Source organism: Ascaphus truei, chromosome 14, assembly GCF_040206685.1.
Source record: "Ascaphus truei isolate aAscTru1 chromosome 14, aAscTru1.hap1, whole genome shotgun sequence".
Lineage (NCBI taxonomy): Eukaryota > Metazoa > Chordata > Amphibia > Anura > Ascaphidae > Ascaphus > Ascaphus truei.
In genome coordinates, this window is record NC_134496.1 from 48,556,932 (window position 1) to 48,581,538 (window position 24,607).

Consider the following 24,607-nt stretch of genomic DNA (forward strand, 5'->3'; position numbering starts at 1 on the left):
TAAATCAACTGCTATTCTTGCCATAAAATTTACCAACAATTATTTCCCTGCAACTGGATTAGATGAGCAAATGATTGGCGCTGAATATTCATGCCTGACGTCAATGTTTTCTGTGCCAAATACTGATTACCACCAACACTTGCGTCTCCGCTGCCAATCAGACGGCGTGGGAAAGATTGCGTGATTTTGAACCATTTTTGTGATGTGCTTTTTTTCACACACAAAAACACTAGACGGAACATTTTTAGCGTACAAAAACCGTGATCTATGAATTCCACTGCAGCCAGGGATTCTGGGTAATGACATGCCAATGAGCACACTGTGTCACTTTTTGACTTCTTATCCATTTTAACATGGAACCCTATAAGCTTACGCCTGCTGCGTTACACAGCATTTCAGCACAAGTGGTATTTTTATTTACGGTGCATTGTACGGTGGAGTGGTTTTTTTGTCACTTTTTTACCCACCATAACACATAATTATTATTTATTTTTTATTGTTTATTTATTATTATTTTCGGGCTCTCACTTTTTTCCAACTAAAACTGTCCCCATCAAGAACAATGGTACAGGAGGAGTTATGTTACCGTTGCAACATAAAGGAAGTCTTGCACCTTTTGCTCCTAGGTGGAACTGCAGCATTTTCAGTCGGCAACTAATACAGAGAGGAGCAGAATCGGGAAACTGGTATTAACGCGGGCACTTGAGATACTTTCACAAGCTTTGATCGCTTGAATACGTCATTTGTTATTGAGGCTTGAGCGCGTGTGCTGGTACATCTGTGTAACAATGTTAAGTTTTGTTAAAGGGCTCTAATGAACCATTTTTATTTGTCTGCATTTAATTTGCTCCTAGATTTAACCAGAACACGTTATTTGCCGGCTACCCTGGTGAATTACGAATGACATGATCGGGCATATTCTTCATTTTGTAGGAAACTCACTACAATTAGAGCAGCTTTGAAGAAGATGGGTTTGCAATGGCCGGTGTATGAATGAAGCTAGCTACTAATTTGTCCCAATGGACTTAATTTGGGCAAAAAAACTTGCAGTTCTCGGAGGTGAAAACCCATTTACATCACTGCCTCATGTCGTCCCTTTCCAGCGGGGATTCTTTTATTCTGCAAGATGGAGAGCGACATTCAGAAGATAAACCTAATTTTCCAAACCATTAAGGCAGGGGTGCTCAGCTCCAGTCCTCAAACTCCCCCAACATGTCAGGTTTTCAGGATATCCATGCTTCAGCAAAGGTGGCTCAATCTGAGCGCCTGATTGAACCACCTGTGCTGAAGCAGGGATATCCTGAAAACCTGACCTGTTGGGTGGTGTTGAAGACTTGAGTTTAGCATCCCTGCATTAACCCTCATGTTGCTTAATTATATCCCCAAAATAGCAGTGACTGGCTCATTGGTTTGTACACAGCCCTGTACTACATTCCCCTTGTGTCCAAAATATCAGCAAACCTGCTTATTTTAAACGCCTCCGTATAAAGGGACACGTCTCTGACACAGGGGATTGTTTACCAGGATTGGGAGAATTCTTTGCTTCTACAAATCTCACTGAATCCACTTAAAACTCAAATTTTCCTTTCTTTTTTCCCCCACAGGGTCGGCATGTTAAAACAGGACAGCTTGCAGCCATTAAGGTCATGGATGTCACCGGGGTAATGTCTCTCTTTTTTGCCTGTCTCTTTCTCTCTCTCCCCCGTCTTTATTTCTCTCCTTCTGTCCTAGTCGCTGTCTGTCTCTCTGTCTCTCTGTCTCTCTCTCTCTCTCTCTCTCTCTCTCTCTCTCTCTCTCTGTCTGTCTGTCTGTCTGTCTGTCTCGCTGTCTGTCTCGCTGTCTGTCTGTCTGTCTCGCTGTCTGTCTGTCTGTCTCGCTGTCGCTGTCTCTCTCTCGCTGTCGCTGTCTCTCTCTCTCTCGCTGTCTCTCTCTCTCGCTGTCTCTCTCTCTCGCTGTCTCTCTCTCTTGCTGTCTCTCTCTCTCTCACTGTCTCTCTCTCTCTCGCTGTCTGCCTCTGTCTCTCTTCCCCTCTCTCTCCCCTCCCTTCTCTCTCTCTGTCTCTCTTCCCCCCCTCTCTTGTCCTCTCTCTAACAGAAAATGCATTAGAAATTAATTAAATGTTTTTTAATGCTTTTATTGAGTCTTGAATAAAAAGGAAATCTTCCCCAACACTGTCCAGCTATTTTATTCAAATACCAGGTATTTGAAATGGTTAGTGTGGAAGTTGTTACAATTGGAGTGGGAATTTACAATCCATCAGGGCCCCAAAAGATCTAGGGCCATATTTACGAAATGGTGCTTTGCAATAAAACCTCTTCCAGCGCCATTCACTTCAATATGGTGTATCGAGTAGCACCGCGTTGTAAACCTGGCCCTAATCTGGTAGCATTGCAGATTCCATCTTTTAGAATACGGTCTGTGTAGTAATGTCTTTTATTATCTAAGAGATCTTCTTTCTACGTCTCTTCAATATCAAGGCATATTAAACAGGATTATAGGCTAAATCTGGTAAATTCCGGGCATTACTGAAATCCCTGCTGTCTGATTGGTTATAATTCCGGGCATTATCCAATCTGTAATGGGCCGGAATTTTTGGCATCCTGCCAAGTTTTTCAGCTAATCGGCTTTCAGTTTTCATTCACAAAGAGTGAAATTTGCTCTTAGACAGGGGAGGTGATTGGACAGAAGGCAGCAGCAAGGCACTGACTCCTCCCCCTCCCTGCCTGCAGCCAAGCACTGACTCCTCCCCCTGCCTGCCTGCAGCCAGGCACTGACTCCTCCTCCTGCCTGCAGCCAGGCACTGACTCCTCCCCCTCCCTGCCTGCAGCCAGGCACTGACTCCTCCCCCTCCCTGCCTGCAGCCAAGCACTGACTCCTCCCCCTCCCTGCAGCCAGGGACTGACTCCTCCCCCTGCCTGCAGCCAGGCACTGACTCCTCCCCCTCCCTCCCTGCAGCCAGGCACTGACTCCTCCCCCTCCCTGCAGCCAGGCACTGACTCCTCCCCCTCCCTCCCTGCAGCCAGACACTGACTCCTCCCCCTCCTTCCCTTCAAAGAGTTCCGAACAGGAGAGTGAGGGGAAAGGTTTGTATGTCTGTGTGTGTGTTTTGTGGGTGAAAAGGGGCCAGCAGTGTGTTTTATTTGTGTGTGTCTTCTGTTGGTGTGTGTTTTGTGGGTGTAGAGGGGGCAGCAGAGTCTTGTTGGTGTGTTTCTGTTTTGTTGATTTGTCTGTATCTCTGCAGTTTGTTTTGTAGCTGCAGAGGGGTGTCTGCTGTGTGTGTTTTGTGGGTGGAGGATGGGTGCAGAGTGTTTTGTGTGTGTCTGCAGTGTGTGGGTTTACATGGGGGCTGCAGTGGGTGTAGATGAGGGCTGCCGGTGTGTGTTTTATGGATGTAGAGGTGGCAGAGTCTGTTTTGTTTGTGTGTGTGTCTGCAGTGTGTTTTGTGTGTGTAGAGGGGGGCTGCAGTGTGTGTGTGTGTGTGTGTGGATGGTGGAGGAACGCTGCAGTGTGTTTTGTGTGTTTTGTGTGTTTGTGTGTGTAGAGGGGGGTTTCTGTGTGTGTTTAGTGAGTGTAGAGGGTGGAGGAGGGCTGCAGTGTGTTTTGTGCGTGTAGAGGAGGGGGGCTGCACAGTGTTTGTGTATATAGAGGGGGGGGGGGGTTGCAGAGTGTGTGTGTGTGTGTGTGTATATGTATATATATGTGTGTATGTATGTATGTATGTGTGTGTGTATATATGTATATATATGTGTGTGTGTGTGTATATGAGGGCTGTGTGTATGTACAATTTCTTTTTAATAAACTTGCAGTAAAAGCAAAAGAATGTAGAGTCGACGATCGTGCTGATAAAAATCAATATGACTACAAAAATGTATCTTTTTTTTATGAAAAATTAAAAATAAACCTACATTTAGCCTATAATAGTAATAATCCCTTCAGAACAGGGCATTATTGTCCAGTAATGCCCTGTTCTTTGGGGATTATTACTTAAGTAAAGCAACTCCATATTCTAATGTGATGTAACCAATTGTCCATCCCTGTGCATCCCTGTCCATCCCTGTGCATCGGTGCATCACCTTTTCAGGACCGCAGAAATCTGCCAGGGCCGTTTGTTTGCATAACTTTCTCAATGCTTGCGTGTTTTACGCAAAGAGGTTTCCTGCCATGTACACATGCTTGAAATGTATGTTATTCAATGATACCTGGATGGTATGATGAGGCATGGGTAGCAGGTACTTAAAAATCCAATGGCTTGGATTGCGTGTGTGTGTGTGTGTGTGTGTGTGTGTGTGTGTGTGTGTGTGTGTGTGTGTGTGTGTGTGTGTGTGTGTATGCGCGTATGTATGTATGCACGTATGTATGTATGCAGTTCAGTCTTTTTTTTTAATTCAATAGTTTCATGTGGGCAATCTCTAATTACCTAAAGAACTGCATAGCTGCCGGTCAATTCGTTCTCCATGTATTGATCGGCGAAATGTGGCGACATCTTTAGATATGGGATATGTTTTTCATCTGCTTCTGTTTTTTTAAAAACAGAAAATGCTAAAAGTATTTTTTCTTACTACAGAACTGATTTATTAAAAAAAAAACACACATGCAGGATATTGACTGAACTGCAGCTTTAATAATCAAAAAGAAATAGACAATACCGTTCTGTGGCTAACGAAACAAATAAAATCATTTCATTAGCCACAGAACGGTATAGTCTATTCGTTTTTTGATTATAGATATAGATTAATTTTATTTATTGAAGCAGGAGGTCTCCGGAGCTGAACCCCATTAATTTCAGCTACAGGGATCCCATGCACCCGGAAATGCTTACTTCCGAATTAGGTGCCGGTAGCCGCCCTCCTCGGCTGCCGGGGTTCACAATATGTCTGCTGATTGTAAAGATGTGATGTCATCGGTGCGGCTTCCTATTGGCCCATGTGACTGGGCACCTAATTCGGAGGTAAGTATTTCCGGAAGCAGGGGGCCCAGGGGGGATTCAGCGCCGGAGACCCCCTGCTTAATGCTACATTAAAAAAAATAAAAAGATTTTTTTTTAGAAATAGCCGTTTTGGATTGTCCCTTTAAAGCTGCAGTTCAGTCAATATCCTGCATGTGTGTTTTTTTTAATAAATAATTTCTGTAGTAAGAAAAAATACTTTTAGCATTTTCTGTTTTTAAAAAAACAACTTTGAAAGACCATTTTTCTTGTATTCTATTTTAACAACCATTTGCTAAGGCACTGCCCCTTCATGTCCTGTCACAAGCCCTGGCACACCACTTTGTCAGCCCTGCCCTCCCTCTAGCACATGTCAGTGCAGGAGTGCTCATGAATATTCATGAGCTTCCACTGAGAGACTGAAGCAAATAAAAACATATGCCAGCTCTAATTATGTCACCAAATTTCGCCTATCAATACACGGAGAACGAATTGACCTGCAGCTATACAGTTCTTTAGGTAATTAGAGATTGCCCACATGAAACTATTGAAGTAAAAAAAAAATTTTAAAAAAAAAGACTGAACTGCAGCTTTAACATTGGTTCGTTTTTGTTTTTATAACTGAAAATTAGCATTGAAGAATATTCCAGCCAAACTAAACATGTTGGGTTTCAATTACATGAGACAAAACTAAAGGGGTGTATGGGAATGGAAGAGAGGATTTAAGCTTCGATGATAGATGATGAACCTTCCAACACTTGTTATAACCTTTGTTATAATGTCCTTCTTTTTATCTGGAAATCCCCTGAAACGGTCATTCAAATGTTCCAAAGGAAACATATTAACAAGTGAGGTTTTAGTAAGCGCTCTGCCCTAGAACAGCTTTCAGACTTTACAGTGCCGCCATGTTTCACACAAATAATTTCCGAAGGCGGCAGGGCAGGGACAAACGCCAGCATTGTAAACTTGTTATATGTATATGGACGGGACAGCATGGAGGTTCATTTGAGAAGATTTTAATTGCTTTGAGCTATCAAGTGAGGGGAGAGCATGGGACATGGAAAACCAGAGTAGAAATGGGACATTTTGAAAAGACCTGATTCATTTATTCTTGCAGCAGAAGAATAGCTTTATACAGTATATTAACCTATACTCTAGAACGGGGATGGCCAACTCCAGTCTTCATGTGCCACCAACAGGCCAGTTATTAGGGATATCCCTGCTTCAGCACAGGTGGCTCAATCAGTGGCTCAGTCGAAGACCTGTTGGTGCCCCTTGAAGACTGGAGTTGGCCACCTCTGCTCTAGAGTATTTACTTTGCACTCACAACTGAGCCTTTTTTGATGGTAAAGGTCTACTCTTCCCCTGCTACTATCTGCAAAAAGTGAATGAAAATGGGATCAATGGTGATTTCACATTGTACAGGCATACCCCGGTTTAAGGACACTCACTTTAAGTACACTTGCGAGTAAGGACATATCGCTCAATAGGCAAACGGCAGTTCACGCATTTCGTCTGTCAGCACGTCCTGAACAGCATTACCAGCTCCCTACCTGTACCGAAGCTGTGTGCAGGCGGGGAGACTATAGAGCCTGTTACACATGCGTTATTTATATCAGTTATGCACGTATATGACGATTGCAGTACAGTATATGCATCGATAAGTGGGAAAAAGGTAGTGCTTCACTTTAAGTACATTTTCGCTTTACATACATGCTCCGGTCCCATTGCGTATGTTAATGCGGGGTATGCCTTTGTTACATAGTTACATACATGCTCCGGTCCCATTGCGTATGTTAATGCGGGGTATGCCTGTACACCAATGAAGCCCTATTTGCGCTGCTTACATTTTGACGAGGAATTCTTTTAAACTCGACCACATTCATTCATTGCTGCTTTGTGTGTTTAGGAAGCGTGTCGCTTTTTCCGACCCTGGCTATTTGTAGCATTTACTCGCTTTTGTTGGATCTATAATATTTGCTGCTATTCTCGTTAATCTAGGATGAAGAGGAAGAGATCAAACAAGAGATTAACATGCTGAAAAAATATTCTCATCACAGAAATATTGCCACATATTACGGGGCATTCATAAAAAAGAACCCACCTGGAATGGACGACCAATTATGGGTAGGAAGACTTTAATTTCACTAGGGTTTCAAATGGACTTTTGTCAAATATATAATAACCCAGGGGGTGCTCAACTAATGTCCTCAAGCCCCCTCAACAGGTCAGGTTTTCCCAGCTTCAGCACAGGTGGCTCAATCAGAGGCTCAGTCTTCGACTGAGCCTCTGATTGAGCCACCTGTGCTGAAGCATGGAAATCCTGAAAACCTGACCTGTTGGTGCAGTTTGAGGACTGGAGTTCAGCACCCCTGCAATAACACATGCCAGCGATGGTATTCCATATAACAGCATAGATTTCAATAAGTGACATTCACCCTTTGCTGCCACTCGTTTTGATCTTGCATCACATAGTATTTAACAAGCATTGCACCACACCAGTTCCAAGTCTTGCACATCGCACCTTTATTGCCATAACGCGCTCTTTCATGGATTTCCCAGGGCCCCCCACAAAGTAGTTGTATGTTCCTTTTTCTGATTCGGGGTGGAAAAAAATGGGGGAAAAAAACCCTTCAATCTCTCATTTATTTCCCAGCTTGTGATGGAGTTTTGTGGCGCTGGGTCAGTCACAGATTTGATCAAGAACACGAAAGGCAACACATTAAAAGAAGAGTGGATCGCCTACATCTGCAGAGAGATCTTACGGGTATGTATTGGTTTAAAGCGGTTTGGAAGAGGTAATCCAAGCTGGCGATTTGATTTTATTTTTGCAATTTTTTTTTCCCATTATTTTTTTTTTCCCATATAGTATTGAAGCCAGGGGGGGGTCTTCGGAGCTGAACCCCATTAATTCCAGACCCCTTACTTCCAGAGATACCTACCTCCTGTAGTGGATGCCTGTAGCTGCTCCGCTCGGATAGCAGGGTTCAGTTAATGGCGGAGTTTCGTGGCTCTCGCACCGTGTGGGCAAATAGGAAGTCGTGACGTCATCAGGTTTAGCTTCCGATTGGCCCATGTGACACAGGGGCTTTAAACGTTCCTGAGATACCGTCGGCCCCTTTTGGAGGTCTGTATCTCAGCAAATGAATGGGGGTCAGCTCCAGAGACCCCCTGCTTCAATCCTGTGCTAAAAACACTTCTTGCTGTGAATTAGTTTTGTGGATGCTGGGGGGTGAGGGACACACGGAAATAAAGCACTAAGGGTGACAACGTTTCCCGTTAAGTGGTAAGAGAGCTGGTGGCATAATTGCTTACTTTCCTCTTGTGGATGAGTATATGGCTTTATTTGCAATAAATTCGGAGAACAAGGAGTATATTCACAGAGCTCTTACATTGTGACACACACACAGACGGTCATTGTGGCCAACTGGAGGATTTATATTTCTGGGTCTGAGAAAAGCATAATATGGTCATTTTAGTTGATAAATGAACATCTTGTTTTATAAATCGGCTAACAATGACTCGAGTTACTGCCGGGAACTTGAAGTCATATCTGGACACACTTAAGATGACGTGGACTTTCAGTCCGTGGCAGCCTTTTGACGACACGTGGTCCCAACTATGGTTTAATTGTACAGTCCATCCCACTCCTCCTAATGAATCTACCAATGAACATTACACCGAGGGTATAATCTGTAATCGGAGTCACTGGCTCTTTAATTACAATGTTTTGCAACGTATTGTGGAATTTGCTTGTACCATAGGAGCCGCATATATTTTCTAGATTTACTAGATGTTGTTAAATAGTCGTAAAATAACAATATCATAAAACAGAGTGCTCCTGCAGGCGCTGTAAGGCAGGGGCGCGCAAACTTGGGGGTGCGGTGCTGGGAAAGGCCCCGCGCTCTTCCCCAAAGCATTTACATTAAATGCCGGGGAACTGCGTGAGCAGGCAAGGGGGTGCAGGGGTAAAGGTTTGCACACCCCTGGTCTAAGGGATAATACCACTGAATCCAAATACCACGTCTCCAGAAAGGGTAAATACTATTATTTTCTGTGCTTTGTATGTATGTATGTATGTATGTATGTATGTATGTATGTATGTATGTATATATATATGTGTGTGTGTGTGTATATATATTATATACAGGCATACCCCGCTTTAAGGACACTCACTTTAAGTACACTCGCGAGTAAGTACATATCGCCCAATAGGCAAACGCCAGCTCACGCATGCGCCTGTCAGCACGTCCTGAACAGCAATACCGGCTCCCTGCCTGTACCGAAGCTGTGCACAAGCGGGGAGACTATAGAGCCTGTTACACATGCGTTATTTACATCAGTTATGCACGTATATGACGATTGCAGTACAGTACATGCATCGATAAGTGGAAAAAAGGGAGTGCTTCACTTTAAGTACATTTTCGCTTTACAAACATGCTCCGGTCCCATTGTGTACGTTAATGCGGGGTATGCCTGTATATATATATATATTTACACACACACATTTTATATATATATATATATATATATATATATATATATATATATATATATATATATATATATATATATATAATGTGTGTATGTATGCCCCCCTATCACACTGCAGAGGCAGCACTGCTTGTGTGTGGGTCACACCTCTGTGCGTTCCCAGGTTCGCACCGTGACTTGCACTGACAGGGTGTTAATGAAATTGCCGAGTTTGAGACTGTTGCCGGTAATTGCAATAATTTGGATCGACTGCGAGAGATTGTAAATCGATATAAAGACCTGAAGTACAAGTATGCTTACGGTATAAATAAAAAATCAATTTGAAGGTGACAACCTACACCGTGCCATGTTTAATGTATTCCTTCGCCTTGAGATGCATATTACAGCCTGCATTTCCTCATCAATCTCCTAGGGTTTGAGTCATCTGCACCAGCACAAGGTGATTCACCGCGACATTAAGGGCCAGAATGTCTTGCTCACAGAGAATGCAGAAGTTAAGCTCGGTAAGAGAAGCTCAGAACCTTAATTAAGAGCGTGATGGCGAGGAGCTTAACGGTGAGCATGGAATGAGCGCATGATGACAGCACAGGCTTTGGGCGAACGTTGTATTGTCTCATTGTGGCGCTCTGATGGACCTGAAATATATGTGGATCATATCGAAACAGCCTTGAGGAATTTATACACAGTTTGGGGGAATTGTTCCACAGATGTTGGGAAAGAAACTTGGAAGCAGTCCACGCGGCACTTAAAAAAAAAATCTATATTTTAATATATGCAGCCTTTAATTATCTTTATTGAAAACTAATTACCTAAGCTGCCGATCGATTAGTTCTCCTGGGATCGATCAGCAAAGATCCTGCTTTCACTAAATGGCCGCCTTTCAGTTTCAATCAATCATTCAGTCAGTGTAACTCAGCAGCTACAATGTATTCTTATATTACTAAGGTAACACTATCTATTGTTACAGTTTGCAGCTCAAACTGCTGGGAACATTGACAACAAATGATCACAAACGGGAAAGTGTTACAAATATCTTGCACTGCTGGGGAGGTGGGCTAAACCCCGCTATAGAAATCAAAGGATGCGCAGTATATTAAAACTCATAAAAATGGCATTGAGTTGAATAAAAAAATACAATAATATATATTCAAAAATGAATAGACGATACCGTTCTGTGGCTAACGTAATGCTGTTATTTGTGTGAGCTTTCAAGATACACTGATCTCTTCTTCTGGTGGTGTTCGTTTTTTATTATTAAGCTCGGCTAACACAGTACATATATGTATGTATGTATGTATGTATATATATATATATATATATATATATATATATATATATATATATATATATATATATATATATATATATATATATATATAATATATATGTGTGTGTGTGTGTGTTATATTTTTATTATTATCTAATACTACAGAACTGATTTATTTGAAGAAAAAATAAACATATGTAGGATATTGCATGGATTTCTCCTTTATGTTATCTATTGGTTGGGAGTAATAATAATACTAAATAATATCAAACACAACAAATTAAGCGACCTGTGTGGTAGAGATGGTGAAGTGCAGAATGGTTTGTTGTTCTGATCCATTGGCATGTGCGTGGGGCTGAGCCTGGGTTTCCTTAGCTTCGCGGTTACAGCATCTCGCCGTGTTCTGTAATGTGGATTTTAATTCCTGCTTGTAATGTTTTTGGTTCCAGTGGATTTTGGGGTCAGTGCACAGTTAGACAGGACGGTAGGCAGGAGGAACACTTTCATTGGAACGCCTTACTGGATGGCGCCCGAGGTCATCGCCTGTGATGAAAATCCCGATGCCACGTATGATTTCAAGGTACATTACGTTTTACTTTATTAAAACGACTGTATCGATGCTGTAAGGGAGGCATGTTTGTGCGTTACTGCTGGTTACAATGTGCACGTTTTCAGACCAACTTTGGGCCAGGACAGTATCTTCTGACTCCGAAAATCTAAGGATAAGAAGGTAAACCCCAATGTCCCGGGTATTGTCATGTAGTTATTTAACAGCAAGAGCAGATGTAATGTTCTGCTTTGGTATAATTAACTATAATAGAGGTGTCAACTGAAAGTGTTTTGATTTGTGAACACGGCTCCTCAGTTATATCTGTTATATCCCAATTCCAAAACAGAACGATGGAATTCTTCATGATGGGGACCGTTCATTTTCTGGCACTAAACAAAGCTCTGTAATTGTCTAATCTTGTTTTTTTTGGGGTGGGGGGTGGGGGAAGGGAGCTTTCCCCCTTGTAGAAAAGTCTACTTGTTTGTCTATAGTCCCTCACATTCTTTTCACATTTTAATTTATTTAAAAAAAAACAAGTAGATGGAGTTATAAAAATAACATTGTTGCAGTGTTTTAGAAAGCTCATTATGAACAAAGGCTCGAATAATTCTGCAGGCGGAGGTAACACCTGTGAGAAATACCTGGTGTTGATCTTGAATTGTATACATATGGAGATTAATCCTTTTAAACGTTTCAATGTCAAAATTGAAATATTTCTAATTTTTTTTTGTTATTTAAACAAATCCCTTGCAAAAAATAATAATTCTGTGAACAACTAATGTAGATTCTTAGCAACCTATCATAATTTATAGAAAATGTAAGTGCTGTTATTGCAAACCTAATTAAATAAGACACAAATGTGTGCGATGCACCTACAGCCCTGATCCAGTGATCAACAAGGTATTAGCGTGTTTGAGGCAGACGGTTGCACTATGCCAGGGGGAAAACAGGCGTTTTTGTGTGTCTTGTTGTTAAGTAGACGAACGTTTGGGTGTTCACAATTGTGTAGTAATGTTTTAATTGTAAAGCTATTATCTATGATGCAATATATATATATATATATATATATATATATATATATATATATATATATATATATATGATCACTCAATTATAGACATCACCATGCACTTATATGGTTTGTACGGTGAGAAAACATCTTTCCATATTCAAGCCAAGCAAACTGCATTTATATATAGGTCACGCCAAATGTATTTATAAATCCGCGATTGACACGGTTTGCAGGCATACCGTGTTTTTAGCGCGCGTACCTGGTTTTGAGAATGAAGGAAAGTATACATTTGTAAATAAACGCAGTAGAAGCGCTGTCCCATGTACCGCGCTGTGCTAGCGCTGTCCCATGTACCGCGCTGTGCTAGTGCTGTCCCATGTACCGCGCTGTGCTAGCGCTGTCCCATGTACCGCGCTGTCCCATGTACCGCGCTGTGCTAGCGCTGTCCCATGTACCGCGCTGTGCTAGCGCTGTGCTAGCGCTGTCCCATGTACCGCGCTGTCCCATGTACCGCGCTGTGCTAGCGCTGTCCCATGTACCGCGCTGTGCTAGCGCTGTCCCATGTACCGCGCTGTGCTAGCGCTGTCCCATGTACCGCGCTGTGCTAGCGCTGTCCCATGTACCGCGCTGTGCTAGCGCTGTCCCATGTACCGCGCTGTGCTAGCGCTGTCCCATGTACCGCGCTGTGCTAGCGCTGTCCCATGTACCGCGCTGTGCTAGCGCTGTCCCATGTACCGCGCTGTGCTAGCGCTGTCCCATGTACCGCGCTGTGCTAGCGCTGTCCCATGTACCGCGCTGTGCTAGCGCTGTCCCATGTACCGCGCTGTGCTAGCGCTGTCCCATGTACCGCGCTGTGCTAGCGCTGTCCCATGTACCGCGCTGTGCTAGCGCTGTCCCATGTACCGCGCTGTGCTAGCGCTGTCCCATGTACCGCGCTGTGCTGACAAAGCCAGGGGTTCTTAGCTCTGCTCCTCAAGACTCCCCCCAACAGGTCAGGTTTTAAGGATATCCCTGCCTCAGCCGTCTTTGACTGAGCCACTGATAGAGCCACCTGTGCCTATCCTGAAAACCTGAACTGTTGGGGGTCTTGAAGAAGAGTTGAGAACCATTGGACTAAGCCAATGAATTAGGAGAATGTTCTGCCGTATAATGCTAGCTGAATTTGCAGCCGTTCAAGGATAAGACCTGAACTGTTTGGTTTTGGGGACTCGCCTGGTTAAAAAAAAAAATGAACAATTAAGTAGCACAGGTGGGTACTTAAACACTTCTGCAGATACATAGTACCCATTGCTCTTTGATGGATTTTAAGTGGAGTGTGAATCCCCATTATCGTGGTATGGATCTTTCCAGCCCTATACGTCTTAAGTGAATAACCACTATAATGCCTCCAGTATTACCTTTGCTCACTCCATAGGGACCCCCAGCACATTATTAGGCAATGTGTAGGGTCACCTCTCTTTACAGAGAAGTTACCGTTCCCTGAGCAGAGACAGATTTCATTTCTTTTGCTAAGATTAAGTCATTTTGGAGTTATACACAACTCATTTCAAGCATCATTTAGTTGGACCAGAATGGAACAAATAGTACAAAGCCGCGCACCGGCCAGGAAAGACCAAGGCGCGCCATTTATCTTGTTCATTGTCATTGTTTATCAGGTTTGCAAGGCACAGGCCGTGACTATTGAAAAAGCATTTTACATCAATATAAGGCGACCGCGTTCACTTGTTCATTATCTTTCGTTCCAAATAACATTTCAATCAAGAAAACGGAGAATTGATGACACACAACCTACCACTTCTGCCGTTGTGAATCATTCATGACTCCTGCAAAGTCTTTTTGAATGGTGTATTTTTTCTTTTCTTCCCCTTCTCCTTTCCAGAGTGACTTGTGGTCCTTGGGAATAACCGCCATAGAGATGGCAGAGGGCGCGCCCCGTAAGTAAAACATGGTCACCGTTACTATTTGTGCATTGTGTCCAACACAGGAAGACAGCCAAGACTGGCAGGGGTATTCAGTTTACACGTTGAAACACTCTTTGTAACGAACGTCTTGGAGATTCCTAGCAGACGTAGGGCCAGCTTGCGTTCCTATGTGTGTATGATGACTTATAATGGTTTTAGTATCAGTTACATGCTAAATAGCTGAGAATCTAGTGTCATCACATGGTTTGTAATCCCATCCACATTGGTTTCCAACTAATATGTATATATTGTTATATTATGATTTGTTGAAGGTAGTGACCTTTTATATGGATCCACTAGAGGGTCCATTGATGTACAGAGCTTTCAAAACCTCCCTGATGTCCCCTTTATGTGGGCATACTGCCCCCATCGTTAAACTAGAAGGATCATTTATTTATTTGCATCTGCATGAATGGCTAATTACTGTAGGAACTGTGATCACCATTGCAACTGAAGTACTTCCACTGATGGGCAAACCTCAGGGGTCACCCTTCATTTTCCTCTTCCTATTCCCACTCAGCCGGGCAATAGAGATTTCCGGCACATCCCCTATGTTTAGGGTGCACAGCATAGGACACAGAGTCCTATAGTTTATATCAGGGGAGCACAATCTTTTTTCCCTGCACCCCCCTGCCGCTGTCCCCCTCTCCTCGCGCCCCTCCCCCCCCGTCCCACCTGCTTACCTTGGCTCTGACCCAGCAGCGTCATTTGACGCCGTGTTGCCATGGCGAAGCGTCACCAGGAGCAGTTTGAACCAAGGTAAGGAGAAGTTTACAGAGGCCTTGCAGCTCCCCCGGCATTCATTTAAATGCCTTCGGAAAGCGCGCGGGGCCTCTGTAAACCCCGCGCCCCCTGCAGTGAATCTCGCACCCCCCCACTTTGCGCATCCCTGGATTAAATATATGTCCAGTTGTAACTCTAATCCCTATAAAACCCATGTGCTCATTTCAAAAGAGTTAGCTAGCTTTAGTTAAGTAATAAAGTAATTGAGTAGGTAGTAGGTACCAGTGCAGCTTTCACATCTCCCATCGTAATACATCAATGTTCTAGATCAGATCATTGGTTTTTAAAACCTTTGCTGTTTAGGGGTCTGAAGTGCTACTGTATTTAAGGAATAGTTTTACTAGGCATGGCTATTCCATCCATAAGGAACCTTCCCGTCCATAAGGGGTCTTCCACTGCTGGAAGGTGTCTTGTGGACCAGCCACGCTTGGCAAATAAGGACCACTGTTCTGTATACATGACATACACGCTGTACGAGACCACGTACCTTGTGCAGTGTCTAACCTCTCTCTTTGTAACCCTTAGCGCTCTGTGATATGCATCCCATGCGGGCCCTGTTCCTCATCCCTCGGAATCCAGCTCCTAGATTGAAATCTAAGAAATGGTGAGTCATTTCCGACGCCGATTTCCCCATGTAATTGTGAGAACAAAGCTGTGTATTTACCACGGGCACCGTCTGCTTCTAAAAGCAGAGGATCTATGAAGATGGCGTTTTCAGTAAAACCGAATCTCTCCATCTCCCTTCTAACCGTTGGAGCGACTGTTTGGAAATGCTCGCTTGGTTTCGACCAGTTGGTACATGACTTGGCAGCCCCATCTCTGCATAACAACACGTCATTTTTTTTTTTTCAGTGAAAACAAGTTGTCATTCCAGCAAGGCGTAGTTTATCTCGAAGGATTAGGAATGTAGAAACTTGAACCGCGTTCAGACGAAGGCTGGGCTTTTCAAATTGCTAATATAAATGCAAAATCTGACGGGAACCAGGACTTGGCAGACGGCTGAAGAGCCACATCTGCTGTTTTCTTCCTATGTGTGTATACTGTACGTAGAAGACATGCATAGGTGGAAAGGGACTGAATGGCTAAATCGGCTGTATAGGGAAGTAAACACATTTGAATAAATAAGTTATATTGTTTTTGTAGGCTAGTCTGGGCAGGGACTGTGTCTGTAACATTCCTACTCGTACCACGTCCTATACTGTAATTGTGACGCTCTTTGTGTCCCATTGGGAGAAAAGTGCTATATGAAATAATAATAATTATTATTAAATGTAAAGAATAGTTCTCTGAGTCTTTCCAAAGTTTTGAACAGTATAACCGCTATGAAAATTTTTCTGGTGCTCCATTAAATAATATCACAATCTACACTTCTCCAGGACTGATACAGCCGTGAGCGCTTGGCACTACACTTCTAATAGATAGAACATATTAAGAACGTCTAATTCTGGGCTAGACAGATGTCTCCTACAGGGGCCAGTACTGTAAGCTTGTGGTTGAGCACAGCATACTGTAATCCCCCACTCTCTGCCTCCCTACAGTATGTGCCCATTCTGCTTGCAGCTATTCAGCGACTTTCTCTCCACGCATAGATCTCGTTCTTGTCTTTTTTTTTTATTTTAAAGCTATTGATGCTAATTTCCGTCACACATTCCAGTGGTTGGGGCAACTTTTCACTTTTTCCTGCTCCTCTTTTTCCTGCTCCTCTGTGTCCTTTTGGAGCTGGGGAGGCCATATTTACCAAACAGGGTTCTGCTGTAAGGTACCGCTGGGCCTATTCTTCTGTTTAGACAATATGGCCCAGGATCTATCGTTACTATACTCTTTTGTATAGCTCTGTTATTCCAGTCTCTATCTAAAAGTTAAATGGGTAATCCCTCCCAGGACCAAAGCGAACTAATTCCAGTGACCTGTTTAAGGAGTCTCAGCTGAGCAGCATATATATTTTTTACCCAAATCGGACACCTATAAGTAGTTTAAAAGGTAGTCTTGGGAGGGGGTTCATTTCCTCTGGGTGTTTCCTTTTGTGTGAGGTCGCCGTGTGGGGTCGCCGTGTGGGGTCACTGTGTGGGGTCACTGTGTGGGGTCGCCGTGTGGGGTCACTGTGTGGGGTCGCGCCTCCCCATCTCTCCTTATCTTTCCTTACCTTTATAGGTTCTCCCCAAGAAATTCAGCAGACCAGTTTTGTGGGGATTGCACCTTTTTAATGGAGTTATGTCCCCTCTTCCAGTCATTCCTTACCTGGTTTTCCTTTTTAACCGTGTATTGTCTTTCTTTCTGCAATATGTCCTGTTGATTTTTCATGCTACGTCTACAATTCCTGGTGTCGTCTCATCTCATCCTCTGCTGCTTGACTTGAGCGTACAACATTGTGCTTTTAATAAAACGAAAACTTTGTGATCCGTACTAAAAGTTCCCGTTTCCAGTGGGAACGGCACCTGGTGGTTTAAAAGTGAGTCCCGATGGCATGGTGCAATCCGGCGAAGGTTACCAACGCGGAAATGAATAAAGCACCAAACATAATTAAAAACAGATTCTTTTTCATTTGCAGACGAGGGACATCTTTGCATAAGCACATCTAATGGGGTCAGATGTCGAATGTGCAATCAGTACATTACTCTAGCTGTTTGTACGGTGTGTGTGTGTGATACCAATAGATCAAAAGATGAGTCTCCAATCATTTTCGTTCATGTAGCGTTTGCTGGAATTTTGTTTCTTGGTTTATTAAAAAATAAACCACTATTGATTTGAGGCGTGTGTTCTGAGAATATTATAATAAGTGTGTGAATACCTATATGTATATACAGGGGTGGGCAACTCCAGTCCTCAAGGGCAACCAACAGGTCACGTTTTCAGGATTTCACTGCTTCAGCACAGGTGGCTCAAGACTGAGCCACTCATTGAGCCACCTGAGCTGAAGCAGGGATATCCTGAAAACCTGACCTGTTGGTGGCCCTTGAGGACGGGAGTTGCCAACCCCTGGTATATGTTAGGGCCAGTGCATACAACTACAGTAGTGGTGGCAAATCTATTTAGGGATATCCTTCTAACCCAGATAATTCTGGTTCGCAAAGAGTATAGATTTGTTCTTGCTGAAAATATTTTTTTAATCACGGATTGTTTTGAACGTCTGCTTTGCCCAATTCTCTTACTGGGAAACATTCCTTCTTCTGCATCCTTCATCAGGTAGATGGGCTACATACACCACCTGGAAAACCATCTACATCTTTATAAATCCCATTGGTTTTTAACTCCCTTGTGTCCGACAGGCTTGTAACCCATTGGCAGCACGTGGATTAATAATTTCAATATGGGACCTCCATCAGTGTGTGCCCTTTCTGTGGTTTTCCCTGTTTTACCCAGTCGAGGGATAAAGAACCATCTGTCCTGAAGTCTCTTTGAGTTGTCAGCATTATAAATAATGCCCGAGTGTACAGAGAGGACGCCTGCAGATTTAATATTCGCTGCTTTCTGTATTTCACACATTCTCCAGACATAAGCAGTGTCACACGAGGTCAGCAAGTAATATTAAGGAAATAGAAGGAGACGTGAGTGACAGGATACAAAGTCTTCTTGATTTGAGCGCAAGTGTTACCCTCCAGAAACAACCGGTATTGATGTAACTAGCCCCTAGCAGAGTCAATGATGCTAACAATAGAACAATTGTAACATCACAAAATATGTAATATAGTTGAAAACGACCAACTTCCTGTAAAGCTCTGGTCGCATCTCAAAGTATATAATGAAGTGGCTTTAATTCAGTGAAACTGGAATTTATAGTATTTACGGCTTTCATTAGGGGCTCGGAAGCAAATCTGTTCCAAGTGAGAAACGCAACAGTCATTCTAAAGTTGCCATTTTTGTACAATCACATTTTGAGAGATTCCACCCCCCAAAAACAGACATTGTTTACTGGCATCTCTTCCAAAGAGAAAACAATGAGAATTTTACAACAAAGTAAAATTTGGTAATGACAGTTTAGACGGAAGGAAAGTGGGGCCACAGCTTAAATTGTTTTGTTGGAAGCACAAACTGTTATGAAGAGAAACGCAATCACAAATCTTATGTGACAAGCTGTGCGGCCGGTCACTCCTGCAGGCATGGGCATGGAGCCGTTATACAGGATTCACAAAGTCTTACAAAATATGGGATAATGCCTTAGTGATGTTAGCACAGCCTTAAAACAGTTCTTTGTCAGAGTAAGGCTAAGGTCCCGTTGCACGCGTCCGCACGGCTGGCTTGCTTGCCGGCGGCGCGTGCAACTCGCTGTACCGCGATCTGCGGTCTACAGGATACTTTTCTCGGAGCGGGGGGGGGGCGTGGCCAAACGGGTCGGGGGGGCGCGGCCATGACGTGAGGGGGCGCGGCCATGACGTGTGGGGCCGGAGCGGGAGGTGGGCGGGAGTGGGAGGATTGACAGGGAGGGGGGGCGTGGCTTGAGCGGAGGGACCCGCTACTCTTCCCTCCCCTCCCTCCCTCCACGGCTGCAGGTAAGTAAAAAAAACACGCACACGCACACATACACACACACACACATACACACACACAGACAGGCACTCACGCTGCTTTCACTCCACACTCCTCCCCGCTCCCCGAAGCCTCTCCTCCTCCCGCAGCCTCTCCTCCTCCCGCAGCCTCCCCTCCCCATTGGCTCACAGCCACACCACGTGACGCGCCAACGCTAGGAAACACCATTCTCTGGTGTCTCCAGCGGCTGACGCGCCACCGCGTGTAGTCAGCTGTGCAGCCAGTGGGGACCGGGACCGGCTTGCGAGGATTCCCCTGCTGGTGGGGAACTCGCTACATTGCCGCCCGCGCCAACGAGCGCAGCGGGTCCCAGGCCTTAGTTAGAGGCTGAAATATTTCCATTTTCTAGTATTCTATCACTTCAGTAAGTGTCCACAATGTATCTGTAACAATGTACAGATGTTAAATCCAAACCGTTCATCAAATAACTCCCAGAATCCTCCTGCAATTGTTTCTCTCCTGGAAAGTGGTGAGAGTTTTCGAATTCCCGCCACGTCTTGTCTGTTGACAGGAAACAGTCCGTGGTCTCTTGCCAAACTTTCCATTAACAACTACCTTTGCCAATAATATTGCAAATAAACTTCAGATATTTTGTTATCCCCTGCCAGAAATTAAGCAGATGGAAATTATTCAGCAAGTCCATGATATAAAAATAATACAAAATATTAAAAAAACTGCACATCACCCATAACAAATCTTCTGGTTCTGTCTAATGTATATAATATAGAGCTGGGTTTGGCAATACAAAGGTGTGTGTGTGTGTGTGTGTGTGTGTGTGTGTGTGTGTGTGTGTGTGTGTGTGTGTGTGTGTGTGTGTGTGTGTGTGTGTGTGTGTGTTTATATGGTATAACCTAAAGGTCACAATATTCAATGAATAACAATGCTGTTCTTTAGTACCATTTACTTCAGGGAACTAAAATAACCCATTACAATATAGTGTTGAAGACCATGAAATATTGTGACATGTAAGGAATAGATAAATAAAAAAAATTGACCATATGTATCTCGATTTTATGCAAGTCGTTTTAGAACATGTCTAACCATCTACCGCTACATTAAAACAAAAATAACAAATGGATCTGCTGTTTGACGTGTTAAGCTATATTTCTTACTCTGGGTTCATCTCTGTAGAATTATTGTAGTAGCCATATTGGTTCTGGAAATTATGATTGTAGGTTGGGATTTGATGCATTTTAATGTAACAAGAAAGTTCTAAAGAGGATAATTTCTAACAGTTACAGGTGTCGCTTCATTAAAATGCACCAGCATTTAGTGATCGTAAAAGGTTATGCGCGTGATCATGGCAGTCATCCAGTACTTGGATCCCAAAGAGTAAGACATGAAAAAATATAAACTTTAACTGAATCTGAATATCTTTAGTGGTGAACAAAATATTGACTGGTGAATGTATGGCATCATTTCACTTTTCCATTATGACAACGTAATGTACAACTAAATATTACTTGGCTATTTAATAGTTACATTTAAAAGGTAATCTACAAATTACATAATCCAGCTAGCGATGGAGCTAACATACAGATTTGGTTGACTATGTTGAGCATCAGTTTCTAATGACGACGTTTATTGATTAAAAAAAAGTAATCGCCATTTCTGGTTCTAGGTCGAAAAAGTTCCAGTCGTTCATTGAGAGCTGTCTGGTGAAGAATCACAGCCAAAGACCCTCAACGGAGCAGCTCATGAAACACCCGTTTATTCGAGATCAACCCAATGAAAGGCAGGTTCGAATCCAGCTGAAGGATCACATCGACAGGACAAAGAAAAAAAGAGGAGAGAAAGGTAAGGGGGATCCGCGATACTCGCAATGGGGAAGGGGGTAAGCGCATATCGAAAAAATGGCGCGTGTAATAATAAAACAAACAGAACAAAGCGAAAGTGGAAGTGCATACATAGGGAACAAAGCAGATGGAAGCACTAATGCAACCTGCAGTGGCCAATCTGGTAGGCCCCTATAAGTATTGCCTTTAATCAGGGGTTCTCAACTCCGGTGCTTAACAGGACCATTCCCCGCCCCCCCCTCCCAACAGGTCTTGCATTGAGGATATCCCAGTGTCGGCACAGGTGTCTGTCTTCGACTGAGCAACTGATTGAGACGTCTGCTGAAGCTGGGATATCCCCAAAAGCATGACCTGTTGGGAGGGGTCTTTAGGACTGGAGTTGAGCCTCCCCTGCCTTAAATGAATATTACTATAACATATATATATATATATATACACGCGCGCGCGCGCGATGGAGGGCGTAATCAAGAAGAAATTGCGAAGTAAGACGGATTTATAATATATTAGTCACCACCGTACACGAAGGTGGAAATAATTAAGTCCCGATAGGTTGTACGAGTTGCGCTTTTCTACTTTTAATTATTCAGTGTTAGTTTACATCTGATATGGCCACTATAATGTCCCCAGTCTGGAGATTCTGGGTTCCGTACTATTCATACGTTCAGAGGTTGGCTAGGGCACACAAACCGCAGCTCTGCCATCTCTCCGATTCCATTTTGTTAGTGACATTTCTATTATATACAAGCTCCTTCCCCTTTGTTAATGTTATGAGAACACACCAAATGGTGATATCTACCTATTACTTAAAAGGATCTTCTGTTACCACAACATCCTTTGAAGGCATGGAGTATGGCCATAATAAAAAATAAGACAGATACCCAACGCTACATACAGTATGACAAAATACATCGTTAAATACTAACTGTTTGTATTCTCATAAGTAAGGGTCATTTAGTTAAACCCTTTGGCCAAAGTGTTCTAAGCCTGCAGCCGCGTCATGGCATGACCAGTATGCAGCCGCGTCATGGCATGACCAGTATGCAGCCGCGTCATGGCATGACCAGTATGCAGCCGCGTCATGGCATGACCAGTATGCAGCCGCGTCATGGCATGACCAGTATGCAGCCGCGTCATGGCATGACCAGTATGCAGCCACGTCATGGCATGACCAGTATGCAGCCACGTCATGGCATGACCAGTATGCAGCCACGTCATGGCATGACCAGTATGCAGCCACGTCATGGCATGACCAGTATGCAGCCACGTCATGGCATGACCAGTATGCAGCCGCGTCATGGCATGACCAGTATGCAGCCGCGTCATGGCATGACCAGTATGCAGCCGCGTCATGGCATGACCAGTATGCAGCCGCGTCATGGCATGACCAGTATGCAGCCGCGTCATGGCATGACCAGTATGCAGCCGCGTCATGGCATGACCAGTATGCAGCCGCGTCATGGCATGACCAGTATGCAGCCGCGTCATGGCATGACCAGTATGCAGCCACGTCACGGCATGACCAGTATGCAGCCACGTCATGGCATGACCAGTATGCAGCCACGTCATGGCATGACCAGTATGCAGCCACGTCACGGCATGACCAGTATGCAGCCACGTCACGGCATGACCAGTATGCAGCCACGTCACGGCATGACCAGTATGCAGCCACGTCATGGCATGACCACTCTGCAGGTCCTAACACTACCTGTGAAAACTCTCATTTACCTCTGCAGTGGAGGGAGAACGGTCTCAGTGGATCTGTCCTGCACAGGTACATGGAAACACCTGCTACTTAAAAAGTGGGGAGGGGTGAGCTTAAACCCAGGGAGGAGGGGCCACCAACCTCCAAACAACTGTTACAAGTTGACAATTAACAAACGCACAATCCCTGCAAGCTCTAACCCCAGCACCCACCACATCACATATATTTGTCTCAAAAGGAGTGCTACTGGGTGTGACCAAATATATACAACAAAAGACAAACGTAATATAAAGTAGACCCTTTTTGTCCCCCTTAAAAATACAAAAACAGATTTGAATCAGTAATTAGGCCTAAGGTGGAGAAATACAACAGTTAATGTACATAAAGAATAATGCCTAGCAACGCTGCTTTCCAGTAAATGTGTGCTGTTTGTGTATTGAAATGAACACCATTAATGAAAAGCATTCAATGACCAATAACTATAAACTATCTTTAACATCATGTTGTGTTGAAGAGGTAACAAAATACCTGCATGAACTTTGACTACTGTTGTGTCAGACATCTCCCAGATTTCAGAAATCTGATCTGACCTCTCGTTCTGTGCCTGAACATTACTTAACTCCTTTTGTTGTAGCCTGTCTCCATCGGCGAAGGGCAGGTGTTTACTTCTCTGCCTCTGTACTCATAACACGCCTTCATATTGCGGTTAACAACCGCAGCATAATATCTAGTGGGAGTGTCCCTTATTAAAAACTCCATGGACTGGTGTTCCATCTTCTTAGCTGTCTGCTACAGACAACAATTCACCGCAGCATAGCCGGAGCTTTACTTAATAACGCCCTCCTAATATTTCGAAGGTAGAACATAAACGTATGACCCGCGTTCTCTAAGGGGCTCGATGCTGCATTGCATTTAATTGGAAACAACCAGCTCCAGTAATGATGGCAATTAAGAATAGAATCAACCAAACCATGGTATTTGAAAAAAAGACTGCATTTTCCAAGGATACATCACATTCCAGAGGGTATGGGATCCTCGCCTCTCTGGGGGTATGGGATCCTCGCCTCTCTGGGGGTATGGGATCCTCGCCTCTCTGGGGGTATGGGATCCTCGCCTCTCTGGGGGTATGGGATCCTCGCCTCTCTGGGGGTATGGGATCCTTGCCTCTCTGGGGGTATGGGATCCTCGTTTCTCTGTGGGTATGGGATCCTCGCCTCTCTGGGGGTATGGGATCCTGGCCTCTCTGGGGGTATGGGATCCTGGCCTCTCTGGGGGTATGGGATCCTCGCCTCTCTGGGGGTATGGGATCCTTGCCTCTCTGGGGGTATGGGATCCTCGTTTCTCTGTGGGTATGGGATCCTCGCCTCTCTGGGGGTATGGGATCCTGGCCTCTCTGGGGGTATGGGATCCTGGCCTCTCTGGGGGTATGGGATCCTGGCCTCTCTGGGGGTATGGGATCCTGGCCTCTCTGGGGGTATGGGATCCTGGCCTCTCTGGGGGTATGGGATCCTGGCCTCTCTGGGGGTATGGGATCCTGGCCTCTCTGGGGATATGGGATCCTGGCCTCTCTGGGGGTATGGGATCCTGGCCTCTC

At 44.1% G+C, this 24,607-nt stretch overlaps 1 protein-coding gene across 13 annotated transcripts in view; it reads left to right on the forward strand.

The window, feature by feature from the left end:
• The first annotated feature begins 1,583 nt into the window (after positions 1–1,583).
• The window catches only part of TNIK (TRAF2 and NCK interacting kinase), a 107,765-nt gene continuing 84,741 nt past the window's right edge, over positions 1,584–24,607 (forward strand). For 9 of the 13 annotated variants that reach the window (XM_075570799.1, XM_075570793.1, XM_075570794.1 and 6 more), the window contains exons 1-8: positions 1,584–1,661; positions 6,926–7,051; positions 7,581–7,691; positions 9,831–9,921; positions 11,135–11,265; positions 14,127–14,181; positions 15,517–15,595; positions 21,137–21,312. In XM_075570799.1, the coding sequence (XP_075426914.1) occupies positions 1,647–1,661; positions 6,926–7,051; positions 7,581–7,691; positions 9,831–9,921; positions 11,135–11,265; positions 14,127–14,181; positions 15,517–15,595; positions 21,137–21,312 (784 nt within the window). In that variant the 5' untranslated portion in view covers positions 1,584–1,646. The remainder of the gene's footprint in view (positions 1,662–6,925; positions 7,052–7,580; positions 7,692–9,830; positions 9,922–11,134; positions 11,266–14,126; positions 14,182–15,516; positions 15,596–21,136; positions 21,313–24,607) is intronic. The other 4 variants (XM_075570803.1, XM_075570802.1, XM_075570804.1 and 1 more) reach the window with 1 other exon arrangement.